The sequence below is a fragment of the Euleptes europaea genome, chromosome 9 (assembly GCF_029931775.1).
Source record: "Euleptes europaea isolate rEulEur1 chromosome 9, rEulEur1.hap1, whole genome shotgun sequence".
In the NCBI taxonomy this organism is placed as follows: Eukaryota; Metazoa; Chordata; class Lepidosauria; order Squamata; family Sphaerodactylidae; genus Euleptes; species Euleptes europaea.
The window spans coordinates 44,469,038-44,484,321 of NC_079320.1; the positions used below are offsets into that span (position 1 = coordinate 44,469,038).

General features: G+C 42.3%; 1 protein-coding gene across 1 annotated transcript in view; it reads right to left on the minus strand.

Moving 5' to 3' along the window:
• Nucleotides 1–40: 40 nt before the first annotated feature.
• The window catches only part of SH3D19 (SH3 domain containing 19), an 89,005-nt gene continuing 73,761 nt past the window's right edge, over nt 41–15,284 (minus strand). The window contains exons 14-20 of the mRNA XM_056855313.1: nt 15,093–15,223; nt 10,900–10,958; nt 6,903–7,090; nt 6,045–6,097; nt 3,750–3,936; nt 592–677; nt 41–206 (exon numbers count right to left, since the gene is read on the minus strand). Of these exons, the coding sequence (XP_056711291.1) occupies nt 96–206; nt 592–677; nt 3,750–3,936; nt 6,045–6,097; nt 6,903–7,090; nt 10,900–10,958; nt 15,093–15,223 (815 nt within the window). The 3' untranslated portion in view covers nt 41–95. The remainder of the gene's footprint in view (nt 207–591; nt 678–3,749; nt 3,937–6,044; nt 6,098–6,902; nt 7,091–10,899; nt 10,959–15,092; nt 15,224–15,284) is intronic.

Here is a 15,284-nt window from a genome sequence, read left to right on the forward strand (position 1 = left end):
ATGGCCAACTTTGCAGCCTGGAATATCGTGTCAATTTGTGCTGGAAAACTGTTCACTTGTATGGCCAGGCTCTGAAGTGGATTTCAGCTTTGGAATTATTGAAAAATCTGGACAAAGTTTTTGGGAAATATTCCAGACTTGTCACGTAACTCTCCACTCATCCAGTCTTCATCTACAGATTCAAGTTCTGTTATCATATCACCAGCCTGTTAAAAAAAAAAGTAACCTGTCACATAGCCTTATTTTCAGCATAGTCATACATTCTTCAGTATGGTGTTCATAATACAACTTTGGGGGGGATCAGCGGAAATGAAGACTGAGCAAAATAGGATGTCACCCTTTGAAACTGCAAATCAGGCAGTGACTGGAGTTTACGGAGATGCTGAAATCCATTTAATTACGTTGCGTGGGTGTTAATTGATCGTGTCAGCAAGGGAAAACTGCTGTATTCCATGTGGCCATGCAGTCAAGCCTAAACTTTTACAGCTCAAAAACACATTATCCTTGGTGAATACATTCAGTTTCTTTACAACTAAAGAAGAGATATGGGCTAAAAATGGCAAATGAGCCAACATTGGCTACACTACTCACTTTGAAGGAGAGTTCATCTACGTTCTCTGCACAGAAGTCATACAGAGCCTGGCCTCTTCTCTTGCCTGGTGGAGGTTTTGGTCCTTCTGTAGAACATTGATTGTATTGCAATTCAGTTGCTACTTTGGGAATAAGATAATTTTGCCAAAAAACACAAAAAGCAAACCTTTCTTTGATTATTATCAAGTAAAGGAGACACCTGCGCACGTAAGTTCATCACTGATTAAAGAAGGAGGGAGAGATGGGGACAAGGTAGCCAGCTTTAGCTCAATATGATATGGTGCAAAAGATAGTGATGCAGACAAAAATAGATCTAAGCAGCAGTATAAGGAGATGGGCAGGACGGCTGGTGGATTAACAGTGTAGTGTATCATGGAATGGCCATGTGCCAACGGCAACAAAGAAAAATATATATTCCTGGTATGCTGTGAAACTAGGACAACACCTATCAGGACAGATGCATGCCACTTGTATTATACATTGTAATGTATATTATATATTGTAATTATATATTGTAATGTAACTGATCTGGGTAGTAAAGACAGTGAAAACTGCTAACAATGGTTAGTACATAAGGGAATGCCGATGGCCCCTTTAAGCCATCTCAATATAGCCAATAATGTCTCCCAAGTAAATGCTTCATCATTTAATACATTGTGGGCTAAAACTGCTAATTTGTTTTGGAATATAATCAAGCCTGTTTGCCAGGTGAATGAATTCTCAGATTGATGGCAGAATGTGCCATAACCAGCTGCCAACCAGCTGAAAATGATTTAAATCCTTTCCAGTCTGAGTTTAGGCCTGGTTGTTGAACTGAAATAGCTTTGGTCACCATGGGAGATAGACAGGAGCGTCAAACCCCTGACCCTTGTATTTTATGTAGTCATTCGGGCTGGAGAATTGCACACCATGTCACCATCACTGTCCCCTTTAGGCGTGATGTGAAGAGCTCCATTTGCATTTCAAATCTGATTGGCCTGCTCTGATGGAGAACAGAGGGCAGAACCTTCTCATTTCCATCACGGGGAGTGTGATTGTTAATTCTCCTGGATCTCTCAGAGGCTTTTAATACCATCAGTCATGGTATTCGCCTGGACTGGGAGGCACCATTTTGCTGTGGGTCCTGCCTTGATGGTAGGTTGCAGAAGGTGGTGTTTGAGAATTGCTGCACAGGCCCTTGGCCGTTGGGTCACGCAAGGTTCCTTCTTGCCCCTATGCTCCTTAATGTCTACATGAAACTTTTGGGTGAAGTCATCTGGACTGGGTTGTTACCAATATGCAGATGACACTCAGCTCTTATCTCATGCTTCTAGCTGATCTCAGAGAGCCTGTAGAAATCCTGGTTACCAATTGCGGCCTTTCCAGTTCAGGCCACTGTGGTGCATGCCCTGGTTACATCTAGATTCAATTACTGTAATGTGTTCTGTATAGGGTTGCCCTTGAGGAGTGTTCTGAAAGTCAACTGGTGCAGAATTTTGCAGGACATTGTAATAGCGTATGGCCTTATACAGCAAACTTGACCTGACTGGAGTGGGCCTTAGGGACAATATCAATCCAAGTTTGGCCCATCTACACTGGTTCCCAATCTTTGTGGGCACAGTTCAAGGTGCCAGTGTTTACCTTTAAAACCCTATATGGCTTGGGACAAACATACCCAAAGGAATGTGCTTCAAGTGCACCTGCCTTATGAGATTAGGCAAGTAGCAACCCAGGAGAGGACCTTTTCAGTTGTGGCACCAAAATTTTGGACCTCTCCCCTTAGGGAGACTTGTCTATCCTCTTCTGTGGCCATCTTTTGCCAGTGGGTGAAGACTTTTTAGTTTTGTTTTTCGTTCCCTCAGTAATCTCCCTGCCCTAAGGGTACAGGAAAACAAGGCTCTAGTGATTACTGTGAGACTTATCTTCATGGAGGTTTTGACTCCAAGTCAAATGATGGTTTAGTGGTTCACCTAAATTGAGTAAAATTAGAGAAAATTACCAGACAAAACTAAAATTTCTAATTGTGTAGACTTCTGATTTAAACAAACCCACTCCAAATAGGAATCCTGTATGTTTTGTTTAAGTCTGACTGTACTTTAACAAACAGATGGGCAAAGATGCATGCCACGAAGCCACAGTGTGCCTGTGCTGTCAGAGCACCCAAAAAATAAGAAACTACAGTTCACACAGTGTTGGAACACTGAAGTGTGATGGGATGACCAACAGAGTCAGTTAAGAGCTGTTGTTTGTGAGGGGAAAATCTTACAGGAAATCTGAAGGAATCATACAGAAGCATGAGATGCTAGGAAACAGAAAAATCAACTGTTGGTAAATTGTTTAGTAATGATGTGAAATTAAGCATTTGTACAAAGCTTTGATGAACAAGTAAAGTGACAAACCGGGCTTTGTTCATCCCTTCTCTATCTAGGAGATCTGGACTGAGCCTCTATTATTTATTTAGCATGTTTCTTGGCTGCCTCTCTAGAACTGCTGGAGTGTAAAATCTAAAAGTGACCCAGATCAGTAGCTATTCATTTAAATCAACCTAGACCAATATATCAAAGCAGCGACAAAAAACCTGATAGGACCAAGGCATAACCAAAACAGGCAAAAAAAAAAAAAAAAAAGAAAGAAGAAGAAGTCTAATGTATGCAGAGAAAATACATGGCAAGTCAGTTATCAAATAATGAACACGCTGGAAGTAGTATAGAGGGGAAATCTCAGATTCTTCCTGTGCAGAAAAAAAAAAGTTATTAAACTTGGTGCATAAAAACCAAAACAGCAGGAGCTAGGTGACCTCCCAGGGATAGAGCCCTCCACAGATGTACCACTGGAAAAGGCCTCTCTCTGGTTGCCCCCCCCCAACTCCATGAGAGAAGGCACACAGAGCAGGATTTGGGATGAAGAGGTTAATTGAGGGACAGAAACTAAGTATGCTTAATTTCATTAGAACGAGTATTGTTAGTTTTAATTAAACTAATGAAGACTGTCTTGCAGGTGATTAAATTTGGTCTTCCAAATTTGGGATACAAGAGACTTGTACCACTTCAGAATGCAGCTACAGGGACTATACCTCATATTCTTCATGAATGTATGACTCTGCACTTAGCATATCAGAGTACATTACAACTTCTATACACTTATGCATGTTTACATATAATTTTTCTTCAGCACTGTACCTGAGCAAATGAGTACAAAAATGGCAGGAAAAATTCCTTCTTTCCCATTTAGTCTCCCTCTGTACCATTCCGAGTCCACACGCTCCAGTATCAAGATGCGATCTCCCTTTTTAAAGGATAAGTCTTCATTGGTTTCTGCTATAAAATCATGGAGTGCATCACACCACTCTCCCGAATGCTGTTCCAACTGTTAAATTAAAAGGGACATGAGAAAAAGATCTTGGGATCGTAGTAGATAGCTCAATGGACATGTCAACCAGTGTGCTGCAGCAGTGAAAAAGGCAGACTCAGTGTTAAGGATTATTAGGAAAGGGATTTGAAATGAAAACAGCTGATATTACAATGTCCCCATAACTGTGGTGCAGCCTTATTTGGAATACTGTGTGCAGTTACTGTCACTGTATCTCAAAAACTATAATCGCAGAGATGAAAAGTACAGAAGAGGGCAACCAAGACCATTAAGGAGTTGGAGCACCTTTCCTATGAGGAAAACTGAGGAGTCTGGAAACTTTCAGTTTAGAAAAGAGATGACGGGGGGGGGGGATAGGATAAAACCATGCACAGTGTGGAAAAAGTTGACAAAAATCTTTTTCTCCTTCTCCCAAAGTACTAGAACTTGAGGCCATCCCATGAAGTTGATGGGCAGTAGATTCGGTATAGACAAAAGGAAATACTTCCTTACACAGTGAGTGATTAAAATGTAGAATGTGCTGCCAGAGGATGTAGTGATGGCCACAGGCATAGACAGCTTTAAAAGGGGACTAGAAAGATTCATGGAGGATGTCTATTAGTGGCTTCTAGCCATGGTGACTAAAGGGAGCCACCACGTTTAGAGGCAATAAACTTCTGAATCCCAGTCCCAGGAGGCAACATTAGGGGAAGGCCCTGGCCTCTATGCCCTGTTGTTGGGCCTCCAGAGGAACTGGTTGGCCAGTGTGTGACACAGGATGCTGGGCAGGGTGGACCACTGGTCTGATCCTGCAGGGCTCTTCTTATGCTTTTATGCTTGTTGAGTAAGCTTGAACGTGGCTGTGGAAAGAGGCACAACTCTTCTACTGATTTTTCAAAAGCAAAGCAACCCCCATTCTATACACATAATTTAATCATTGTTGACAGAGAAATACAAGAAGCTGGTCATTTCTCAGCTAAGTATGTTGAGATTAGCTGACTAGCAACTATATATATTTTTTAACTTCCAGACAAGAAGTCTCTACTGAAGGACAGCTTCCTGCATTGAGTGGACTGGTTAAGATACCAAAAACTAGAAACATAATGGGTTGTAAGAAATGTTGTGTGGAAACTTGAGTTCTTCAACAAAATCTATTTACAAAATGTTACAGAGAAGTAAATAAAAGTTTTTCCCACTTTTATTAAAACCATTTGGTTGCACTCAGTGATGCCCTGCTAACTGAGGCATTGTCTTCTGATGGAAGGAGTCTTTCTGGATCAGAGAGTTTTCTTCCATTGGAATAAGCTATTGTACTTTGGTCAAATCATGAGAAGACAAGACTGACTGGAAAAAGACAATAATGCTATGAAAAGTTTAAGGCAATAGGGAAAGGGGAAGATGCAACTTGAGATGGATTGACTCAAAGGAATCATGCCCTTCAGTTTGCAAGACCTGAGCAAGGCTGTTAATGATAGGACACTTTGGAGGTCGTTGTTTTTTTCTTTTTACCATCAAGTCACATCTGATTTATGGCAACCCCATAGGGTTTTCAAGGCAAAAGACGTTCAGAGATGGTTTGCCATTGCCTACCTCAGTGTCATGACCCTGGTTTTCCTTGGAGGTCTCCCATCCAAATACTTATGAGGGTTGTCCCTACTTAGCTTCTGAGATCTGACAAGATCAGGCTAGCCTGGGCTATCTAGATCAGGGCCATCAATTGATAGGGTCACCATACTTCGGAAGCGACTTGATGGCACACACACAGTCACTGGATCCACCCACTAGATCCACCCCAACCTCCTTTTCATTTAGTAATTACCCAGTACTATGAAGCTATGCACGTTCTTAGTTGTCACCTGGAAAATACTATTTCTTGCTCATTTAGAAGCATATTTAGTACCCTTTTATTGGCGTACTTCATTGGTGTTGTCACTCTTCTCTACCACGTCCCCCACTGCACAAGCTTTCAACCAACTCTCCCTTCCACTACTGATCCCCCGCACATTTCAGTGAGCATTGCGAGGGGATTGGCACAGTGGAGGGGTTGCCTTTCAGTACATTTAAAGAATGTACTTGAATTGTAGAATGCTTCACAACATTGTAACAGTCTCTACTAGGTAGCCTACCTGTGTCACTGATGCACAATTCTCTTTCTTATTCTTCAGTGCTGCTCCAGCATCTTTATAAAAGGAGAAAAGAGCAACTTTAAGGCCACTGATACTAATGCAACTTAAGTATTTTTGTTATCTCTTTCTTTGATTCCCGTTATGTTCTCTCTCTCTCATCTAGTGTGGAAAGAATTGTGGAACAAGGATATAGATTTAGTTAATGTCAGCAAAATTAAAGTACCACGGACAGTTGTCTAGAGCGTGTTTGCAACCATGCTATGTTGTCAAACAGCCATATATCCCCCCCCAATGTGTAATTAATTACCTGGCTCTAGCAAATTTGCCTGTCAGACTAATATGACATGGCATTAGGGTTCGTTATTTTGCATTAATGTATTGAGGGCTTAGTTGTTTTGTTCTAGATGCAGCAGGTATTAGGATCAGGATGTAAACTACACAAATATCTAACACAAATAACTAACACAATCAAGTACTCCTTCATACAACATGACATTAGCAGGTAAACCTAAATAAATGTTTGCTCTCACTAGATTTACACTATGGGTTCATGGTAAGTTGGAGCTTCAGGTTTCTGCAGTGTGTGCACACAGTGTTTGTTTTAGTTTCTCTCCTGTTTGGATTATAGTTGCAGTGGACCAAATAACTTCATAATCTGTGAAAAAGCCTCAAGAAGGTGTATATACAAAAACTCAGAAGTCTGTGCTATATGATTATTTCCAGCCTGTAGAGTTCTTCTGTTCATTTTATTTTTATATTCATAAGAAAGCACCTTCCTTTGTCAGGTTGTCCTGGTGGCTATGTGACTTCCGAGCACTTTTGAGATACACCAGTGAGCGTTTCATTTTCATTTTTTACCTGGTGCTGGGAGATCTTCAAGAACTTCTACAAAGTTCAAGGGGAAAATTCCAGAAGCACCTCTCAGCTCTCCTTTGGCCCATTCTTCATTGACATATTCCTTTAAAATAATAATTTCACCTTCTGAAAAGCTTAATTCGTCGTTTTGATCTCCAATGTATTCAAATCGAGCTATACATCTAGGGCCTCTACAAAAACAAACAAAATAAAACAAAAAGCAATGGTTTTCTTTCTGAAATAGTTTCTAAACTTCTGAATCTCAGCCATCACCACATTAAGTTATTTCTGTTGAATAGCTCTGAAAACCAATGCAGTATCACAAACCTTGACAGTTAAAAACATCAAAGCGAAACGGCAAGAGAAATCAGCCACAAAACATATTAGATAATAAAGCTTTCTTAACCTAGCATCATAAAGAAGCTGCCTTTGCTCCTGTTCTCCGTCCAGAGAAGGAGTAGACAGCATGCCCGTCCCAGAGAGCGCCAACCAGGCCAGTTACAGGGGCAACAAGGAAGAAGACAACACCAAGGCCACCAGCAGTGCTGGCTTCTCCAGTGGCTGTTGCAGCGATGAGATGCACTCAACAAGGTTGATGCCAACAAGGAAGCCAATGGTGAGGCTGGTGGTGGAGGGGGTGGGGGTAGGCTGGGCCTGTGAGAGGTGGCAGAACAGGAGGAACAGCAGCAGCAGAAATCAGCAAAAACAGCAATGTCAGTAGCAGCAGCAGCAGGTCCAGCAACAAGGCTTCTTCCTCCTCGTCTTATTGGCAAGTGTCCATTCACAAAATCACACACAAGGTTGGAAGAGACCACAAGGGCCATCCAGTCCAACCCCCTGCCATGCAGGACCCCACAATCAAAGCGCTCCCGACAGATGGCCATCCAACCTCTGCTTAAAGACCTCCAAAGACGGGGACTCCACCCCCACTCCCCGAGGCAGCACATTCCACCGTCGAACCGCCCTCACCGTCAGAAAGCTCTTCCTAATGTTTAGGTGGAATCGTTTTTCTCTTAGTTTAAATCCATTACTTCGTGTCCTAGTCTCTGGAGCAACAGAGAACAAGCTAGTTCCCTCATTAACCTGGCATCCCTTCAAATATTTAAACATGGCTATCATGTCACCCCTTAACCTTCTCCAGACTAAACAAACCCAGCTCCTTAAGTCTCTCCTCATAGGGCATAGATTCCAGACCTTTGACCATTCTGGTCACTCTCCTCTGGACACGCTCCAACTTGTCAACATCCTTCTTACATTGTGGCGCCCAAAACTGGACACAGTATTCCAAGTGAGGTCTGACCAATGCAGAATACAGTGGTAGTATTACTTCCCTTGATCTAGACACAATACTCCTATTGATGCAGCCCAGAATTGCATTGGCCTTCTTAGCCGCCATAGTCCCCACCCAATCCATCCCCACAATCTGATCAACAATATCGGAATGGTTAAGGGGAGCAAGCTCCAAATCATAGAGAAGCAGTGAGGGAAGATGGTGGGGAGGTCCCTTCCTGCCCAGAGTCTGCACCTGGGAAAGTGTTCTTCCCACACATGCAGCAGCATCAGCTCCCCCATCCCGGGTGAGTTCAGGTGGATCCCAGAGCTGGGGGCCATGCAAGGCTGAAAAATTTGGGGTGGGTGGAAGGGAAATGAAAGGAGGTCAGAGGTGGGCACCAATCCAGGAGAGGGAGCAAGGTCCATTCCCTTCCCTGGACTGTAGAGAAGCCTTGAGAGTGATTTAGATGTTTAGGGTAGATGGAAGGAAGGAGAGGAAGCGAGGGTAGGGGAGGATTGTGGGTCAAGGAAAGGCAGGAACAAAAGGTGGCTGGAGGAGGGGAGTTTTTAGGGACAAACTCCTGGCAAGTTCTCTCCAGGGTGAGTGGCTGGCTCAAGAGCAGTAATCTGAGGGTGGGAATATATGCCCCCCAAGGGAGGGGAGTATGCAGTTAGGTCCCCAGTACTGGGATCTGCACTAGCACCCATGGCATTTGATGTTTTGGAAATGATACAGGGCCAAGTCTGCAAAGGATGTCAAGTTATTCTGGATGGCAAACCTCTGACCAAATAGCAAAGAGCCCCACCAAGACAAAATGAAATTCTACAGAAGTAGAAAATGATGCTGTCAAGACAGGTTTGTTTTACATGCTTGACCAAAGTTTAGTTCTCCATTTTGAAACGCTAAGTGTTAGCTGTAGTTATTTTCCAGAGCTCAGCTAACAGAAACCAAGCAGTCTGCACCTGTAGCTTGTTAAGGCTAGTGAGATAGTTGCTCAAGGACACTTACATTCCATCTTAATTGGATGGCACTGTGCATGTGTGAGAAGCTGAGAGGGAGGGATGAGATCACTCCTCAGTGCATGAGAAGAGTGCCGGTCAGAACCGGTCAGATCCAACTGGAAGATTCTCCCTGGCTAGTACCCTGATTGTGGGAGAGGGGTCATCTGATCCGGGGTTAGAATTCCATGATTGCAATTAGTCCTTATGGTGGTCACCTTCACCTTTTGTTTTACTACTGCTTGGAAAACCGTTATTCTGCAACTCATGTAATGCAAGGCTTGTGCCCAGCCGGTATAGCTGAGACCAGAACCAGCTTAGAGCAGTGAGTAAGAGTGCCTGCTAAATACCAGCTAGCAAGTATTCTGATTAAATTAGACTTTCTTGTTTTCTTGCCAGTGTGCCTTAACTGTAACCTGTGTTTTAATCATTTATTTTGATTTTTTTAATAAAGCTTTTTCAACTTTTTAAAGGCTGTGGTTTCTTTTGAGTTTTCTGGCCTACGCTCGGTCCCAGTACTACAAGCTCTGAGGTCCCTGGAGAGGGCTTAAGCTTGACAGATGCCTTAGGGGCAAAAAAACCAAAAAAAACATTTTCGTTATGTTTTACATGTTTATGTCTGTATGAGAGACATAGAAGTTCCTGTAATACTGAACCAATGAAAACAAGGCTTCTTCCTTTCCTTGTTGGCTCTGGGTAGAATTTGCAAGTGTCTACCCTCCTCCCCATCCAATCGCACAATCTGTGCAAGTGTCTCTCTTCCCTCTGCCCTATCTCAGGGAAAAACAAGAGGCACAGATCTATTTTGGAATGTAATCCTATAGTATTCAGGCATTCCACATCTGAATTAAATTAATTAGTATTTTAATTGCAATGTAAAAATGCTATGTAGCAATACTTGAAGTGAATATATATGACTGCTTTGATTCAGCAGCTGCCTCACAGCTATAGAAGTTTGAAATTGTTACCTTCCTTCTGTAACTCATTCTCTAATCATAATCTTGATCAAAAACAGTTACCATTCTTTACTTTTCTGTAGTTTATTGCCCATATTTCACAACAGCAACCACCACATCTAGAGCAAATTAACGTAAATCCTTGGAAGACCCATCTAAGAGATGAAACCATCTGCCAATTCCTTTAATCATACCAAGTCAAACCAACGTTTTATGTTTCACACACTGAAAACATCTTGTTCCTTACACCTTATGCTATAATTGAGCTTGAATGAAAACCAGATTCTTTTTACCCCCAAAGAATAGATATCAAGAAGCACAGGCACCAACACAATTATTATTTGACTCACCATGGCATCCAATCCTAAATATCTGAAGTGTATGAATCTGCTCAACATGCTGAAGCATGCTACATTTGCTTTGTAAGATCATAGTTTGGAACCCACAAACTGTTTCTCCTGACGGAAAAATCAGTGGAGTGCAATTTCCTCACTCTTGCTACAGCCCAGTGCCATTCATTGGGGGAAAGCACTGGGGGTATTTGGGGCTGCAGCAGAGGGGAAGTCACCCCTCTGCCAATGGAAATACTTTCCTCAATAGAAACTCTCCCTGGGATTGAACCCAACCCTTTGCATTGCTACAACAATCTACAAACTTATCCGTTTGTTTCACAGGATCAGGCTGCAGGTTCTCCTAGTTTCTGTATATTTGTAGGTTTTGATACTATCCTAAAATTAAACAAAATGAAAATAACCATTCATAAGAAAACTTACGTAACACTTGGCGATGAAAACGGTACCTTTTTCCTGTTGCTTTCTTCAGGAATATCAACCTAGCAAAGAGATCAGGAAAAAAATTACAGTTTTACTTACAATTGTTTGCTCCTCTTATTAAAAGCAGAATGTTTTTATTCAGACTTCACTGATTAAACTGCAGTTCCAACTACATCCTTTATGTGGCAACATTCAATCTATTACTATCAATATTTTGGTTGCTGATAATGCTAGAATTATAATTATTTGGTTTGGTATTCTGGAGAAACACAGTGTTCTATACTTTTCCGTTCCTACTAGCATATTTCAATATGAACAGTCCTGTTGGCGGCATGTATGACTGGCAGAAATCCGAGCTGAGTGTAATTACATGCTGTTGCCTTTGGCTCTTGCTCCTAATTGATATTACAGCCCATTATCTGCTAATGTAAGTCACAATAGTCAGAATTATCATGCAGACATATCCGTTCCAGGGCTTTGAGCTCCTATCTAGCCATCCGCAAGCCAAAAAACAAACAAACATATGTCACAAATACTGCTACTTTATTTGTAGAAAAGACCGGGAGTAAACAAATTACCCATGGACTTGGCCACTATAATTTTATTAATGTCAAAAGCATAGAACCATTCAGAGACATGCTACAAATAGTTACAGAAGTCCTAGGATAACTGTCCAAACTTCTGCTGAAAGAAAGTAACGGCACCTATTGCTGTGGTTCCTGTTACTCAGAACAGCAACGGTTTTAATGCAGGTTCAGTCTGGACAGGCTCCTATAAAAGTATTAGAAATGTCTTAATTATTTTACTTTGAAATGTTGGCTAAGCTCATGTCTCACTCTGGAAAGGATATCTGTGCCCCTATCTTTATAATACCACTTATGTGCCTGACAAATATTTTAGGAACACTGAAGGTGGAATATCTAAGTGGTTGTAAACAGACAATAATACCTGGTTCTAACATCACTTTCACAGCCAGTGTGGTGTAGTGGTTAAGAGCAGTGGGACTCTAATCTGGAGAACAGGGTTTGATTTCCCACTCCTCCACATGAACTCTCTCAGCGCACATGGAGACAGGCAATGGCAAACCACTTCCGAACGTCTCTAGCCTTGAAAATCCTGCGGGGTTGCTATAAGTCAGCTATGACTTGACAGCACTTTCTGGCACTTTTGACCACCACCTCACTTTAAAAACAAAGAGTGTATTTACCTACCCACTTGGGAGCCCATCAGAGATAGATGTGTGAACAACTGTAACTTCCTGTGGCAGGCTACCTGGCAATGATCTGCCCGGCATGGCAGGAAACACCCTGGGCCCAGCAGCAAAACTCACCTGCGTGGAGCTGGGGCAGGGTAGCCTCAACAACAGGACAGCTTTGGCAGTCTATCATAGGGAGGCTCAGGGCATGGAAGTAGTAGGCAAGTCTGGACGAAGGAGCAATGGGCCCAGATGGTTTAAGGCAAGGAGAGCAGCAGCTGGCTAAGGAGCAGGGAGCAGAGGAGGGTGGAGCTTAGCACGACCAGGTAGGGATCAGGAGTTACAGAAAGGGAGAAAGGGTAGGAGGCTGGCTGGAGGGAGAGAGTATAGGAGCACAGGCAGAAAGGGGAAGCCAAGCCAGCCAGAAGCAGGGAGGAGAATCCAGAGAAAGAGGAGATATTTCAGGGAGGTTTCTAGACAAATAGACAGGTGACAGCATTGTGGCTCTTCTCCCTTGTAATGCATTGTAACCCTGAGGTGGGTGAAGCTAACCACGCTTTCAGGTGCTTGGATTGGTCAACTTCCAGTAAAACAACCTGTGACAGAAACCTGTGAAACTGGGCTGGTGCTTTCAAGACCCCATGGACCTCCAGGTATGATGTTCCCCTGACCCCAAAGAACAGCACACTTCCCATCAAGCAACTGGTATTAAATCAGTAGATGTGCTGCAAGCTAATCCAGGCACATCAAATGATACATCATAACATCAGGTTATTATGCATCTTCTAAGACCCTGAAGGAATCTATGCCTGGAAATGGTGTTATATCATGTGTATTTCAGATGATTCAGCTCCACGGACATTACTGCTCTCAGTCCATAGCTCCACATATAGTCTCATGCTTATGTAAAGCTCCCGCCAATCCAATGGCGGAAACAGCTGCTAAGTGTGAAGCTGCGGTCTCCACTGAAACACACAGAAAAGTTGCGTAAGCACGCTACACAGACACAAAACTGCTGAACTGCGGGGGGGACAATTTATTTTAAGCTCAAATGACTAGGCCAGTATTGAGGGTTTACATGGGCTGGTGAATACAGAAGTTTGCTGCGTCCTCTCCCCTAGCAGTCCCTTCCAACCCCAGGAAAGTTTATTCCTAGGGTCACAAGACCCACGTGGATGAACAGCCTGCAGGTCAGGGGACTTCAATGAAGAGAAGGATGATGTAAAACTGTGCTTGCAGAGGGAGTGATTTCTTCTCCCAATAAAAGCCTTCTCCAACCCATGTGGCTAATAGTCAACAAAGGTCACAACAACCATGGGAATCAACTTTCCTAGGATGAGAAAAGACTGCTGAGTGGAGGCAAATACTGTAAAGTTCTGTTTTCTTGGCAGTGATGGATCACTGGATCCAACCCTATATTTTTAAGCTCTTAATTGCTGTATATTCTAGATTTCTCATTTCCAACCAGATGAATATTTTATCAGTTATATGCACAAAAACAGACATCCAAATTTTTTTAGAAAAGGAAATTGTAGGGAACAGATGTCTAATTCCCTTTCAAACAAGGAATATGTCAGAATTAAAATATTCCTAGGCAGATGTGAGCAGAAGAGTGAAACACAATGCACAGCTCTTCCGAGTTTTATACAAGTCCATATGGCTAACAAATTCCAGTGTTCTCAAATGGAATGCTCCGACACATGAAGCTCCTTGGAGCATTTTGACTAGAGCCTTTGCTGTTCCCTCTTAAAACAGAAAGTGTGGCTTATGAATTTATAAGGCTGAAAGAGAAACCATTTGCTAACAACTTTGGGCATGGGGATCTAGCTGTCAAGTGGACGAGGCAAATGTAACATACTTGTCAGAACAGGGCAGGGAGGAAGATAATAATGCATCTATTCAGGGAGAATTAATAAAGCTTTTATCCTGATAGAGTTTATTAATCCTGGAAGAACTGCAGAAATAGTAATAGTAAGAAATAATAGTAAGAAAGTTTAATATGCAAGAAATAGTAAAGCTTTTTTCCTGACGCATTGTATTAATCCAGTAAGGTAGTACAGCAACTGCTCAGCTGTTTCTAAGATTATCAGATCCTTCCATGGATTCCTGAATGTGGTGATTTCTTATAGCAGAAATGTGCAGCACACTGCAAGAATTAGTAAAGCTCTTATCTTGCTATATCGCATTAATTCTATCTTAGCCAGTACTTGTCTTATGTTTCACTAGTTGTTTAGAATCCTGCCTCTATAACTTTTTTTAAAAAGGTATGTCAGAGTAATTAGACACAAAAGTCCCTTAGACCCCATGTGGTTTCTCATGGAATTCCTCCTCACATTTAGCGCTACTGCATATTTTGGAATCTTTGTTTTCACAGTGACAGTATTAGTAAATTAGCGTTCACCTCCAAGGAAACATACGGGGAGGGGTCCGTGGCTCAGTAGTACAGCATCTGCTTGGCATGCAGAAGGTCCCAGGTTCAATCCTTGGCATCTCCAGTTAAAAGGACCTAGGCAGGTAGGTGATGCGAAAGACCTCTGCCTGAGACCCTGGAGAGCCGCTGCCGGTCAGAGTAGACAGTACTGACTTTGATGGACCAAGAGTCTGATTCAGTATAAGGCAGCTTCATATATTCATATGTACTGACCTGGCTTAAGTGTATCATAGGAGAAAGGAGAAAACCCAAAAGAAAAACCGCCAGGGTGAGAAACGGCACAACATGCTCCAGAGTGATTTATGAGCACTCTTGAATTAAGTAAAAAATAGGTTCTCACTTAACATGAAATTATCATGAAAATGATGCCCATAAACAGCCAGGCAGAGTTGCAAGATTAAGCAGGCTTACAGCACCTCACAAACAAGTTGATATCTTCTTTGTGCACTCAGGCAAGATTTATGTACATGGCATGCTCAATAAAATGCATAGGGGAGAAATTAAATTAGGACTGGGATGTGTACACAGACGGAATGTGCTATATTTCACCAGAAGTGGCCCACTTACAATAACTTTGACAAAGCTGGCAGGAAAGATCCCTGTGCGATTTTTGCATTTTCCTCTGTACCACTCATCATCTATTTTCTTCAGAAGATAAACAGTTTCTCCAGAATTTAGGCCCAAATCCTCAGGATGTTCTGTCGAGGGGGAAAAATGTTTTCTATTTATTATTGTCAATGGCTAGTGAAGCAGGTGCTG